General features: G+C 52.0%; 1 protein-coding gene and 1 pseudogene across 1 annotated transcript; both read left to right on the top strand.

Moving 5' to 3' along the window:
* The first annotated feature begins 1088 nt into the window (after window positions 1–1088).
* On the top strand, window positions 1089–9787 carry LOC119300405 (expansin-like A1). The gene is made up of 3 exons (XM_037577375.1): window positions 1089–1239; window positions 1331–1625; window positions 9403–9787. Exons 1-3 carry the CDS (start codon window positions 1089–1091, stop codon window positions 9785–9787), a joined length of 831 nt encoding a protein of 276 aa, XP_037433272.1.
* Window positions 9788–13941: 4154 nt separating this feature from the next.
* On the top strand, window positions 13942–15277 carry LOC119298378 (annotated as a pseudogene).
* Window positions 15278–15846: the final 569 nt, after the last annotated feature.

The raw sequence follows: 15846 nt of genomic DNA on the forward strand, positions 1-15846 counted from the left end.
GGGGGTCTCGCCCCCCTTAGATCCGTCCCTGCTTGCGGGAGTCGGTCGACGCTTATCTTTGGCAGATCCACGTGTATCCGGTCTTTGTTCGTGTGTGTTCGTGTGTCTACAGGTCGAATCCTTTCAACCTAAGCTTATCTTCAATGGCGGCTGTTGTTATTCTGTTGCGTTGGTCCTATAGGGTCTTAGCATGACGACCTCTCGACTGTCTACTATAACAAGTTTTTTCCGGCTCCAGTGACGGAGGGGCAATGATGACGGACGGCCTTCAGCTCACTTAAGCACTGGTAGTCGTCGCTAGGTGATCTACGGATCCGGGTGTAATTTTTATTATTTCTGATATTCGTTGTACTATCATAATTGATGATGAATACATTGGAAATTTTCTCGTCAATAAAGTCGGTTAACAAGGAGGAAGAAGACTTCGCCCACTCAAGAATTTGAATGTAATTCTACTTTTTTGTATAGTTGATATGTTCCCATACTAAGCTCTCGAGCTCTGCGGCCGACTTAGAGCATCTCCAATAGATGATGTATACTTTGGTGCTCCAAACCGGTGATGTAAAATTTTGAAGCACAAAATGTGCTTTTTACATCTCAGAAAAAGGCTCAATTTCAACAGATGGTTCAAAACAAAGATGTAAAAGAGCAACTCCAACAGATGGTCCAAAACAAATAACTGGCGGTTGGTCCTTTCGCGATCGGCCGTGGTTTTACATCAGATGTATCTCGTGATGCAAATTTGCATCCGGAGTGTTGTATTTTACATCTTCGGGAGGCGGTGATGTAATTCTTTTTACATATGGATCATCTGTTGAAGCAGCGTTGTTTTTTGCTCTGGAAATCCAAAAGTTAGGTATTTTTACATATGAACCATTCTTTAAAAAAAAATACGAGCATCAAGATTGGCTGGGGATATCACTGTCTCTCTAACCATCCAACCATATGTTGATTCGCATATGGACCGTTTTTTGGAGATGCTCTTACCCAGTTGTGCCTGTCAGTGAACAAGACCGAGGTTGTAGTTGTAGACCCATGGCAGGTGTATATAAGCCGTCGTGAGGCACAAGGAAGGATCCACCACCCGCATGAAAAGAAAACAAACGATCGCTGTCTCTCTCTGCTCCATCCTTCTCCCGCTCCTCTTCCTCTGCGCCCTCCCGCGGCTCGCCTCCGCCTGCGACCGCTGCGTGCACCGTACCAGAGCCGCCTACTACGCCTCCTCTGTCACCCTCGCCGGTACGATTCATACACCTGAATACACATGCTCTCTTTCTACCTATACATGTCGCATGCATGATTCTGATTGTTCGACTGTCGTGCCTTGCAGCCGGTTCCTGCGGGTACGGCGCGGCGGCCGCGTCCCTCAACGGCGACCTGCTCGCCGGGGCGGGCCCGGCCCTCTACAGACAAGGGGTCGGCTGCGGCGCGTGCTTCCAGGTGCGCTGCAAGGACGAGGAGCTCTGCGCTACCGCCGGCGTGAAGGTCGTCGTCACGGACCGCGCCAGCACCAAGACGAACGACACCGACCTCGTGATGAGCAGCCCGGCGTTCGCCGCCATGGCCCGCCCCAGCATGGCTGGGCGGCTCGCCAAGCTCGGCGCCGTCGACGTCGAGTACAAGAGGTAATTTAGAAACATTATAACCGAGCATTTTTCGAGCCATCTCAGGCTATCAGATTCTCAACCATCCATTCTCGCGATCCAATAGTTCTAGGTCGTCCGATTCACGCGGGAATAACTCTAGCTCGCGCCGTGGACCGCGACTGGCCTGATTCGCGAAGGGTCGCTACTCGGGTAACATTTTTGAAGGCCCATGGTTCATCCGGGACCGTGTACGTCGCTGCATTAGCAGGCCTTCTCCCCCGATGAATGGAGTAGGCCCTTCTCCTCCAACTGTCCCATTCCCACCCGGTTCGCTCGACCCCAACCCTAGCCGCCAGTGCGCCACATGGAGGTCGCGCCGGCGACCGACGGGACGAAGCACGCGGCCACGCCGCCCTTTCCCAGACGCCCCGGTAGCGCCGCCTTCTTCTCCCCCGGATGCCCCTCACGAGCGCCGCCGTGACGAGGGCCTGCTCCATCTCCCTCTGCTGCCCCATTTGAGCGCCGCGGTGATCTCGACATGCTCCAGCGACGCCGCCCGATCGAGCTCCTCTGCCTTCATCTCTGTTAGCAGTTAGCTCCACTACCTCACGTACTGCATGCATCTCCCATGATCCCATGCACGTACTGGAGCCCCGCGCCCACTCTCTCTCTCTCTCATGTACTGACGCACCTGCGTCCTTGTTGTACTGGCGCCCCGCGCTTATATATTCTTGGCAATGGCAATGGCAGCACCATAAAGGGTGCTTTGCTCTCTCATTCTATCCATTCACATGGTATCAGACGCTGGTTTACTCCTTCGTCGCTAAACCACTTTTCCGCTGCCTTTCTCCTGGAACCGCCATGGCATCTCCCACTCCCCCACCTCCTCCCCCACCTCCTCCTCCCCCTCGCACCGGCCATGGAACCGGCGGCGTGCCACGCACACCTGCCACGCCGGTCTCCTCCTCCTCCACCCAGACCCTACTGACGCCGGCTGCGTTCGCCCGCGGCCCGCTCTTTCTGCCGGACCCGACTGCATCGTCCTCCACGGGCGTCCGCGACCTCTCCCCCCTCGCTGGTGTCTTCATCAACCAGCAGGTTTCGCTCGTCCTCGGCCTGAACCCGCCCAACTTCTCCCAATGGCGCACTCTGTTTGAAGTCACCTTCCAGAAGTACGCCGTCCTCGACCACATCACCGGCGCGCCTCGTCCCACTGATCCGGTGTGGCTGCAAGACGACGCACACATCGTGTCATGGCTCTACAATCGCATCAGCCCGGAGGTGTTCGGGCTCGTCCACCAGCGCGGCGCCACCGCCGGCGAGGTTTGGGCCGCCATCTGCAGCGTCCTCTTGGAGAACCGCGAGCATCAGGTGGTATTTCAGGCCACCGAGTTCCGGCGGATCGAGCAGGGGTCCTCATTGATCCTGACCTACTTCGCCCGACTCAAGGAGTGTGTCGACCGTCTCGCCGACCTTGGCTCTCCCGTCGACGACCGTGACCAGGTGCTTAACATGATCCGCGGTCTCCACCCCTGCTTTCGTTATGCCGTGCCCATCCTCACCATGCAGAGCCCCTTCCCCTCCCTCCTTCGCTGCCATGCCTTCCTTCTGCTCGAGGAGGGCCGGCAATCCGCCGAGCACAGCACGGAGACCGCGCTCCACGTCGGCGTGCGCCAGGCAACCACAACGGCGGGGGGCAAGGCGGTGGGGGCACCAACGCCCGCAACTCGGGCGGCGGGGGGCGCTACAAAGGGAAGGGCAAGAGCAACTACTCCGGCAGGGGCTCCTCTTCGCACTCCAGCGGGGGCTCCGCCCCGCCTGCTGGTGGCGGGACTCCTCCTCGCCCACACGCCCCGGCGCCCGCGCCCTGGACTGGCATGGTCCATGCATGGCCGATGCCCTGGCGCCCTCACGCCCCTGGTGCGGGCATCCTTGGGCCCCGCCCAACTGGCGTGTCTCCCTTCGCCGGTGTGGCTATGCACTACGGCGCCAACGCGGCGCCGCCGCCTCCAACCATGCCGGCACACTGGACAGCCGGAGCAGTGCCGCCGCATCCTGTGTACGGTGCTCTCTCCGGTAGTGCGCCCAACTCCAACACGCCGCCTGCCTGGGACCAGAGCGCCTTGGTACAGGCGCTCAACGCCATGACTCTGCAGCAACAGCAGCCTGCGCCGCCTGGCTCCGACTGGTACATGGATACCGGCGCCTCCACCCACATGGCGTCATCTCCCGGTATGCTCTCCTCTGCTACTCCCTGTTCTTCCTCTTGCATAGTAGTTGGCGACGGATCCTCGCTCCCCGCCACGCACATTGGCCATCACACCATTCCTACAGCACACTCACCTCTCTCCCTACAACGTGTTCTAGTTTTCCCGCACCTTATCAAGAATCTCATATCTGTCAAAGCCCTAGCACGCCACAATCCTGTTAACGTCGAGTTTGACGACCTTGGTTTTTCTGTTAAGGACCGAAGAACGAAGAAGGTGATCCTCCGATGTAACTCCGCCGCCGACGAGCTCTACCCCATGTCCTCCCCATCGCCACCAAGCCACACCCACCATGCCCTGGCTGCCGTCACCCGCGATCTATGGCATCAACGTCTTGGGCACCTCGGCGCCGATGCTTTGGACCGCACTCTCACGAGCTCGTCGCTGGATCATATATCTAGCCCTAGCACTGTCTGTCAAGAATGTCAACTAGGCAAAAGTGTTCGTCTACCATTTAGCACTTCCGAACATGTGTCGTATTTCCCTTTCCAGCTTGTACATTGTGATGTATGGACCTCTTCCGTGCTTAGTGTTTCCGGTTATCAGTATTATCTCGTCCTACTTGATGATTACAGCCACTTTGTATGGACGTTCCCGCTCCGTCACAAGTCCGATGTGCTACCCACTCTTCGCACGTTCGCTGCATTCATCCACAACCATTTCAACCTATCCATACTCACTGTACAAACCGATAATGGGAAGGAATTCGACAACCATGCATCATGCCAATTCTTCTCATCGCTAGGCATCGTGCTCCGCTTGTCATGCCCCTACACATCGCCGCAAAACGGCCGCGCCGAGCGTGTACTCCGGACACTCAATGACATTGCAAGAGCACTTCTCCTACACGCACACATGCCATTCCCATACTAGGCTGAAGCCCTCAACACTGCCACCTTCCTCCTTAACCGACGACCGTGCCGACCACGACACAACCAAACACCGTTCTTCCTCCTCTACGGTGTCCACCCCACCTACACCACCCTGCGAGTCTTCGGCTGTTTGTGTTTTCCAAACCTAGCAGCCACTGCGCCTCACAAGCTCGCGCCACGCTCGGCCCCCTGCGTCTTTCTAGGTTACACCGCAGATCACAAAGGCTACCGGTGGCTCAACCGTGCCACTGGTCGGGTTATCACATCTCGCCACGTCGTGTTCGATGAACACAGCTTTCCGTTCCGCACCGACCAACCACAAACTGCACCGGTCGCTGATCTCCTCGATGACCTCCCTGTCATACCCACCCATACCCGTTCCCAGCCATCACCTCCGCCCATGGCTGCGCCAGCTACAAACACCACCTCGCTGGCCTCTCCACCTCCATCCCACCATGCTGCCACGCCGGGCTCTCGAGCTCTCTCACCAGCCCGCTCTCCACCACAGCCCGACCCGGTCACCTCTCCGCCACAGCCCGACACGGTCGCCGCTCCCACACCATCGCCAGCCCCGACTCCCCGACGTCAACCCCCTCCTGTGCCTACCCACAGAATGCAAACAAGAGCCCAGGCTGGTAAATTCTTCCCTAACCCCAAATATGAACAACACCATGCCACTACAGCCCCATCAACCATCTCACCCATTCCTAAAACCGTGTGTGAGGCTATGCGAGATCCATGTTGGCTTTCTGCTATGCAGGTTGAATACAGGGCTCTCATGGAGAACCGGACATGGCGCCTCGTCCCTCGACCTCGTGGCACAAACATCGTCACCGGAAAATGGCTCTTCCGCCACAAGTTCAAGTCTGATGGCTCGCTCGAACGCTACAAAGCACGCTGGGTGGTGCGCGGCTTCTCTCAGCGCCCCGGCGTCGACTTCGACGAGACATTCTCTCCGGTGGTCAAAGCGGCCACGATCCGTGTCGTGCTCACCATCGCCGCCGCACGCCGGTGGCCAGTACACCAGATGGACGTCAACAACGCGTTCCTCCATGGGCATCTCTCCGAGCAAGTCTACTGCCAGCAGCCGGTCGGCTTCGTCGACGCCGATCGTCCCGAGCACGTGTGCCTGCTGGACAAGTCCCTCTATGGACTCAAGCAGGCGCCGCGAGCTTGGTTTGGTCGGTTTGCCGCCTTCGTCCACAGCCTCGGCTTCATCAGCTCACGGGCGGATCCGTCGCTCTTCGTGCTCCACTCCGACACTGGCACTGCCTATCTCCTGCTATACGTCGACGATATCGTGCTCACCGCCTCGACGTCGATGCTCCTACAACGTCTCCAGCAGGTCCTGTCGACCGAGTTCTCCATGAAAGACCTCGGGCCTCTACACTACTTCCTCGGGATCGCCGTCACTCGCACCAAGGATGGCTTCTTCCTCTCCCAGAGCAAGTACGCCGACGAACTGCTCGAGCGCGCCAACATGCAGGGCTGCAAGCCGGCGCCCACGCCGATCGACACGCGAGCCAAGCTGTCCGCTAGCGACGGCGCCCCGTCTCTGACGCCTCCGAGTATCGCAGCATCGTCGGCGCCCTCCAGTACATGACCATGACACGGCAGACATTGCCTACGCCGTCCAACAGTGCTGTCTGGTGATGCATGACCCCTGCGACGTCCACCGTGCACTGGCCAAGCGCATTCTGCGCTATCTACGCTGTACCATGACGCATGGGCTCCATCTCCGACCGTCTGACTCCCTCGACCTCGTCGCTTACTCCGACGCGGACTGGGCCGGCTGCCCAGACACGCGCCGCTCGACGTCCGGCTACGCGGTGTATCTCGGTGACTGGCTTGTCTCATGGTCGTCCAAACGACAGGCAACGGTATCTCGCTCGGGCGCCGAGGTGGAATACCGTGCAGTTGCAAACGCGGTCGCTGAGAGCTGTTGGATTCGCCAACTACTTGGCGAGCTCGCTGTACCCCTACCTCGCGCCAGCGTCATCTTCTGCGACAACATCTCGTTCGTCTACATGGCGGCCAACCCCGTCCACCATCGCCGGACCAAGCACATCGAACTCGACATCCACTTCGTGCGCGAGAAAGTGGCGTTGGGTGAGCTCCGAGTTCTACATGTGCCAACCACTCAACAGTTCGCCGACGTGCTCACCAAAGGACTACCTACGGCGGCTTTCCAAGAGTTCCGGTTCAGCTTGTGCGTCCGGCCGCCGGATGCTCAACCTGCGGCGGGGTGTTAGCAGTTAGCTCCACTACCTCACGTACTGCATGCATCTCCCATGATCCCATGCACGTACTGGAGCCCCGCGCCCACTCTCTCTCTCATGTACTGATGCACCTGCATCCTTGTTGTACTGGCACCCCGCGCCTATATATTCTTGGCAATGGCAATGGCAGCACCATAAAGGGTGCTTTGCTCTCTCATTCTATCCATCCACAATCTCCCTCTGCCGCCTCCAGCAGTACGTGTTCCTTCTTCCCTCTTCCGTCGCGGTCGAGTGCCGCCGCCAGCAGGACGTGCTCCAGCGACGCCGCCCCGACCTAGCTCATTCACCTGCACGCCCTCCACTCGGGCCAATAGAACTCCATGATATAGTTGAAAATTAGTCTTTCTGGGCTATGATATTGCAACCTGAATGTTACTGATTACTCATGGAAGGGATTTTAATGAAATTTTAGGCAAACACGAGTATCAAAATGGCCACCGTCTGACCAGTAGTTTTTGGTTACTGCAGGTCGAAAAGCGCAATGAAGGACTTTTCTTTCTCCTAGAGTCATTCATTCATATGAAAGGGGAACTGCTGACAGATAAATCATATGTCCATACGCCATGTACTTTCCTCCGTTTATCTTTCAGGGAAATCATTTTTGTTTAGACTGAAGATATGCACTTCACCTTCATAATGTGTATTCTTATATTCCATCAATTCGAGTGTGTCATTACAGGTTGCAGACTTGCATTATGTATCTTCAACTACTATTTTTCTCGAATACACCTAGGCCTAGCTGATCAGTGATTTCGTAGTTCTCTGCTACCAGATCCATCTTTTTATTGGCTTTTCGATATTTCCTGCAAGTGATTGTTTAATTTTTTTTATTACTGTATAAGAATGGAAGTATAACAAGTTCATTTGTTCTACTGGGCAATAGTTATTTAATTTGCATATTCATGCGACGAGTATGTAACATCTCTTTTTTTTTCACTCTATGTACATCTGTGAAGATATTATATAACTCGCCAAGAAGATATGAGAGACTGATTATGTACACTCAAACAATTTTTCTATTGAAATAGATATTACCAATTTCTTTGGATTGTGATTTTGCAAAATTTGATGTATTGCCTTGGCCAACTCTTATGGAGAATTTTAATATCACTGCAGATTTATGAAGAACCATAAAAAAATATCCACATCTATGGAATGGAACTGAAAATCTTGTTGGATTGGAAATAGCAATTGATGAACTAAAGAAGATACAACTTGTCAGCTTAGTTAGGTTCTACTCTATGGAGTTTCTTTTTTCATTTTTCCTACTGTTAAAACTGATGTCGAATATTGTATGGCTTTTGCTTGGTCAGGTTTTTATTTGTCCGGGAACGATGAACTACATATCGAGAGATAAGGTTGTGGAGCAACTTTTACCTTGCCAGCCATATTACAGATACTTGGAGATTTTTCTTCGTTGAAATTTAACCCATTTTTTTGAAAAAAAAAACATCTGAATTGGTTGTACAGCTGAGTTCGCAACTTTTTTGTTGCTTATTTGAATGCACTCCATAATTTGTAATTTTTAGAGGGCCAATAGATCGTTTTTTGCATAAGGCACTTCTTGTGAAGTTTACTCCAATCATCACATATGTTCTGGTTGATGCTCTCATATATTGCGGAAACTAAAAATGTATGCATATATTACATATTTGAAGTTCTTTCCGTTCCCAACAAGTGTTGGAGCCATGCCGCATGAGTTCTCAATCTGTTAAAGAGGTCATGACAGTTATGCCATCTATGTGATATTCCATTGGCATGTCCATGATGTATGAAGTGAGAATTTGCTTACATTAGTGTCAACTGATCAACTTTACGGTGACGGTAACAGTCAATAAAATCTGCTCACACGTGCAAATCAGATGGTTGCTTTTCCTTTGAGGGTAGATCAGATGGTTGCTCTGCATTACCAATCGACCAGATAGTTAAGAGTTGTGAGTTTAGTTTCTCCTATTTCGATAGGAGTTCATACAGATATGAGTAATGAAGTATATGTTGAAATCTTGACTTTAAAAGTGTTTTTAAGCAATTTATTATCTATTCATTAATAAGAAACATACAGTTGCTTGATTAAACTAATTGCTAAGCTTTGTGAGCAGTGGAGGATTTAGTACAAATTGTTGGCTTTGTCCCTAGAATTCTTACTTTTTTGTGAGATAGTTCCTCTACTACATGTTTTTCCTTCTTCACAACCTATTGCCGAACTATTGCACTCATTCGTTGCAAACCTCTTCTTCTATCACTATCATTTTATTGAAAAAATAGAAGGATGCAACAACGCGCGCCATCAATGATCTAGTAACAAATAAAAACAAGCGCCCGCTGAGCATTCCTGCCGTCATAAATACATACAAGACTCCATTTGTCTCGGATTGTCAACGCTGCCGCGAATGTGCAGGGTGCCGTGCGTGTACGAGGGAAATAACCTCTCGCTGCGGGGGGAGGAGCGGAGCCGCGCGCCCAGCGAGCTCGCCGTCACGATCCTCTACCAGGGCGGCCAGACCGACATCGTCGACGTCGACGTCGCGCCGGTCGGTTCGTCGTCGAGCTGGACGTCCCTGACACACGACCACGGGCCGGCGTGGAGCACGAGGCTGGCGCCGCCGGGGCCGCTGCAGCTCAGGGCGGTGGTGACCGGCGGGTACGACGGGGCGTGGGTCCATGCCGAACATGAAGTCCTGCCGCGCCAGTGGCACGCCGGCGAGGTCTACGACACCGGCGTCCAGATCACCGACATCGCCCAAGAAGCCTGCTCCCCCTGCGACACGCAGGAGTGGAAATGACGGGGGACGGTGGACAAACATGCACGAGCTGCAGCCTGCAGCTGAGGTGTGAGATACTACTGTAGTATGTATAGACCATGAAGTGATGATGAGTAGTTGACGACGGCGAGGCCGTGGCCTGAATCGCCGGACGTACTACAAAATACTCGATGAATAATAACGTCGCAAGTCGGCGCGCCGCAGGACTCATGCTCGGTTGCTTTCGGCAATGATGTTCTTTGCTCGATGACATAGCTATTTTCATTCATGGGCGCGCGAGCTCCATCGGGTGGATGGGTCGTTGGTGGCGAGCTGATTAACTTGTTGGACGACGGGCGAAACACAAAACTTAAAATGCAATACTGTAATGAGCAGAAGTACATTTGAGACACGTCTGAACTGAGCTGAGCACAGTTGGTGACTCAGTGCGCCATTAAGAGCATCTACGACCGGATTAGGCAAACCGCGGATACGACCGCGGACAGCGTCTGCCCGGCCCTCAAATGTTCGCATTTGTAACCTTACTTTTCAAACTCATATCCATGCAAACATATGCACACTGAGCATCACACACAAACAATGAGTAACGCACACGACTACGAATTATTCGTACATAAAAATAAATAGTCCAAATATAATCCAAGCATAAAATTTGTTCATTGTGCATAACTGAAACATAAAAACATATGTGTTCATAGTTCAGCAATTTCCAGTATGGATCCATATATACTCCACAAGATCATTGAGAAGTTGCATGTGCACATGTTGACCATGAAGTTATCGACGCATCTATTCTCGGCTTAAAGTTGTCATTAGCCTTCTCCACGGCAGTCATTATGCGCAAGAACAAAGCTTGCTCTCCTGGAAGCGGCGTCGAAAGAAACCTTCATGATATGTTGGGTCCAATTGAAGTGGTCTGTGTACAAGAGTTGTGCGTCAATGATCCTATCACGGGGAATAACTCTCCGGCCCATTATCGAACTCTTGAAGTTCAATACGTGTTCCTCTTCCTTCTCAATTTCTGTTTGGATGCTCATTATCATCATCATTTCAGTATTTTCGTCGTCCGAATCTGACGATTCGATGAACTCTTTGTATAGGTTTGTGTTTCCATAGCCATCATCTGACGATGAATCCATCGGTGGCCTACAAATGATCAAAAGAATAAGAAAACTGTTCGGGTATTTCATCGAGCACGTAGGGCACAAGGTGTATGTCCAGAGGAGTTGGACGTACCGGGGTGTCGTTCGATGGCCGCACGGTCAGAGGTGTTGTTGGTTGGGGTCTCCGGTGCAAGTGTGGTGGGTTAGGGACGGTGGCGAAGCATGACGGCAGAGCTACGATGGCGACTGTGCGGATGAGGCATGAAAGAGGAGAGAAACATGATAGATTGCATAAGAAAAGGGTCATCTTCAAGCGATTTGGCGCGGGGCCCTTGCTGCCAGTCCTATGAAGTGGACGCATCTGGGCGTCCCCATATCCGCCCCAGATATAAGCTTTGTATGAGAGTGTCGGCCGGTCTGAATGTTTCGATTGGACAACGTTTTTCTGTCCGGTCAATGACCCGTCAGGCTGCTCGTTCGCCTGAAATGAATATGAGACGTCCGGTTGTAGATGCTATAAGGGCACCTCTAACTAATCCCCTAAAACTTACTTGAGTAAAAAGCTTAGTGGAGTATATATACTCTACTAAGTTTTGGCCAGACCTAGCCGATCCTCTAAATATAAAGGAGTAATTTTTTTTCTAAACTTTGTAGTTCTTGTATAAATTGCAACTACATATTAGCACACATATAAAAACTTAACATAAATTTGAATGTTCAACCAAATTACGAATATAGTTTACAAATCGATTATTCAAATTTAAACACGTCGAATGGTTCAAATGTAGCAAATAGCATTTCATATAACAACTAGGACTCACTTAGACGTTGCCAATGATGATGCTCAAGAAATGACAGTATCTTGTTCATATCATACTCTGGCTCAACCGGAGTCTCGTTGGTGTTGTACCAAACGGCTCGGTTCAACGAGAAACAAACAATAAAAACTCACCTAGGCAATTGTTCGAACACTTGGGGTCCGGTGGCGGTGCACAAGCCGGCCGGCGTGGTTTAGACCGAACTGGCGAGCGGCGGGTTACATGCAGCGGTGCGCAAGCAAGATGAGATGTGACGGCCGCTAGAAAAAGAAGAAAATCGAAAGAAATCGGACGAATCAACAATGACGACAGCGGCGGCGTTTCACCTTGATTCTGGCGACGGCGACGGGGGCCAAACAGGCTAGCCGACTAGCAGAATGGCGGCAGTGGGCAAGGGATGGAACAAGGTGGCGGCGGGGCCAGCAGGACGCGCACCGACGAAGATGCAACAACGTGGCGGACACGAGAGAGAGGGCGCAACGTTTTACTCGGTCGCCAACCGATGAAGTAAAAATAAGGCAATTTCTAGGGCCCGTGTAAAAATATACTCCAATAACGACGGATTGTTGATCGGCTCGGTGCCGGTCTAACCAATTATGGGGAGCCGGTTAGAAATGCCCTAAATTTAGCCACTCATCAGTGCAACTACAACCATCTACTCCTCAGTCCTCACGGTATGATAACGATGGCCATTGAAGCTTGTAGTGAACTGTCCAAACGAAATTGCTTTGCACACGATCTTTGTACGTACGATCTGATGTGTCTCTACTAGACCCCATGCTGCATTCCTTTTCTTTTCCCATAGAGCTGGTTAATTGGACGAAAGCACATGCAACAACAATCGTATGTGTGTTCGGACGTGAGAATGTTGTACGTATAGCAGGTCTCCTGTCCAAAATGTATTTATGTTGGTGCTGGCCGGTGAAAGCCAGCCAAGATTCTCCGGGAGTGCATTGTATGTCTGTCCACCGCCACCAACCAGGGGCGGCGCCATCGCACCGCGTAAATTATCCATTTTTGGAAAACGGTGGCCAAAATTCAGGCACAGAGGTGACGCAAACGAGCAAAACGTGCACGTCCTTAAACTTCATGTAGTATGTCTGCATCCACACGCTAATCTATAAATGTTGGAATAGATTGTGTAGTTGATTAGGCCTAATTTTAGTTGAGTGGATGCAAATCAAACCATTCCGATCTTGATCGACGCGTGCTCAGTCCAAACTGTGCCTATTATGGACAGTGCAAAGATTAATTAATGTGTAACGAAAGCAACAGGAGGACGCTTTTAATCAAAAGTTCTGAGCATTTTTGGAGCGGCCTGAAAGATTCGGTGCATGCATGCTAAATTAAGCGCACTATACCTTGCGTGCAGCATCAAGCGATCAATCGAATTGACATAGTGCGATCGATCGGTGCGGTACTAATTCTATCAATAACCCAGATGGTCTACCCGGCTTCCCGAGGCATCGTGTAAACGATATGAGTGATTTTTTTGCTGGTTTGCTTTAGAAATCTTTCGAGTTTGGGTGGTACGGCAAAGTGACGGTGTTGTTCTAGTGTAGGAATAATATCTCTCCTCTCTTTTTCCCGTCTTTTTGGTGTGCTTATCCTCAACAGAGGGCATGTAGAACATATTTTTAATGGGTAACGGGTCTTCCAAGATCCGTTCTGTTTAGGTTTTGATGGATGCATATGGATTCGGCCAGCTTTTATGGTCCTCAAAGTTTTTACAGGCTTTTAATGGTCTTTTCTTCTCCAGGGCGGCAGTGCTTTGCAAATCGTAGCCGTCGGTGTTCGCTGGTTTGCTTCGACAACTTTCCGGCCACTGCTTCTACAAGTTTCTGGGTTTCAAAAGGTTTACTCCGCTGAGACGGAGACTCATAGGCAAAATCGAGCTATGCTCGCGGCACACCTGCCAGTGGATACAGAAGAAAGAAGACTTCGACCCACTCAAGTATTTGAATGTAATTTTATTTTTCTGTATGAATGTGTTTGTAAGGACATATGATGCATAAAATATGTAGGCCTTTTCAGAAAAAAAATAAGAGACATTTTTTTAAACCAACCTGTAATTGGATGGTAGGAGGGACCCTGGTATATCTGTCGAGCTCTCTAGAAGAAAGTCAGTTAACAAGATCACCGAGGTTGTAGTTGTAGAACCTGAGTGGTGTGCACCGTGGCAGGTCGTGGTGGTGGTGTATATAAGCAGTCGTCAGGCACATGGATCCACCACCACCACCCGCAAGAAAAGAAGATGGCCGTCTCTCGCTGCTCCATCCTTCTGCTCCCGCTCCCGCTCCTCTTCCTCTGCACCCTCCCGCCGCCCGCCTCCGCATGCGACCGCTGCATGCACCGCACCAGAGCCGCCTGCTACGCCTCCTCTCTCACCCTCGCCGGTACGTACGATTCGTATACCTGCATACACATGCTCTGTTTCTACCTATACATGGAACATGCATGATTCTGATTGTTCGATTGTGGTGTGTGGTGTCTTGCAGCCGGTTCCTGCCGGTACGGCGCCGCGGCCGCGTCCCTCAACGGCGACCTGCTCGCCGGGGCGGGCCCTGCCCTGTACAGACAAGGCGTCGGCTGCGGCGCGTGCTTCCAGGTGCGCTGCAAGGACGAGGAGCTCTGCGCTACCGCCGGCGTGAAGGTCGTCGTCACGGACCGTGCCAGCACGAAGACGAACGACACCGACCTCGTGCTGAGCAGCCCGGCGTTCGCCGCCATGGCCCGCCCCGGCATGGCTGGGCGGCTCACCAAGCTCGGCGCCGTCGACGTCGAATACAAGAGGTAATAACAAACAAAAACAGCGCCGCTCGAGCATGCCTGCTGTCATGAATACATAAACGACTCCATTTGTCTCGGAGCATCGAGGTTGGAAACAGCTAGGCTCACGATTTGTCAACGCTGCCGCGAATGTGTAGGGTGCCGTGCGAGTACTCGGGCAAGAACCTCTCGGTGCGGGTGGAGGATCGGAGCCGCGCGCCCGGCGAGCTGGCCATCACGATCCTCTAGCAGGGCGGACAGACCGACATCGTCCAAGTCGACGTCGCGCAGGTCTGTTCGTCGTCGAGCTGGACATCCCTGACACGCGACCACGGGCCGGCGTGGAGCACGAGCCTGGCGCCACCGGGGCCGCTGAAGCTCAGGGCGGTGGTGACCGGCGGGTACGACGGGAAGTGGGTCTCGACCGACCGGGAGGTCCTGCCGCGCCAGTGGCGCGCTGGCGAGGTCTACGACACCGGCGTCCAGATCACCGAGATCGCCCAAGAAGACTGCTTCCCCTGCGACACGCAGGAGTGGAAGTGAAGGGTGACGGTGGACAAACATGCATGAGCTGCAGCTGAGGTGTGAGACACTACTATGTATCAACATAAAATGATAATAAGTAATAGATGACGAGGCGAGGCCGTGAGCTGAATCGCCGGACGTACAAAATACAACAAACATCCGGTGACCCTGTTGCTTATCCAAGTAGTGATATACAGTATGTAGTAGCAACCAAGAAGTGATAATGAGCAGCTGACGACGGCGCGGTGAGGCCGTGGCCTCAAGCCTTGCACGAAATACTACGACGTTAACCTCAAGCCTTGTTTCTTAACGAAACTATGGTCACGCCGCAGGATTCTTGCTCCGTTGATTTCGGCGCGCCGCGTGTTCAGGCACGTACTTTGCTTTTTCATGCCTGCGCAAAGAAAGATTAAACGAAAGCAACAGGACGACTTAAGGTACGTAGCTATCTTTTCGTAAGTCTAGCATTGCTCTGAATCGAAAGTAATTCGCAGACAAAAAAACTGAATCGAAAGTTCTGCCGAAGCAATAAATCGAACTGACGTGTAGCCCCGCAGTGCCATCGGTAATACGATTTGACTTTTGCAGTATGCTCGAGTGTAAAAGAAAAACACCGTGCGCGCACTTGACAATAGTGAGCCGTTGACGACAGTGATTTATCGGGTCCCTTTAGGTCTCACCACTGATCCAAGTGGACAACTGAATTTTACTTCGCTAGCTTGGGGAAAGTCCCCAACTAGCTTACGAACAGTAAATTCAAAAATTCTCATTTTTTTTGTGGTAAGCTTTAACAAATGTTTTCAGAGCTTGGAAATTTTTCATTTTGTAATGACATTCCTGGAAGTCATGGCAAAAAAATTAGCAC

This window comes from Triticum dicoccoides, chromosome 5A (assembly GCF_002162155.2).
Source record: "Triticum dicoccoides isolate Atlit2015 ecotype Zavitan chromosome 5A, WEW_v2.0, whole genome shotgun sequence".
Taxonomy (NCBI): domain Eukaryota; kingdom Viridiplantae; phylum Streptophyta; class Magnoliopsida; order Poales; family Poaceae; genus Triticum; species Triticum dicoccoides.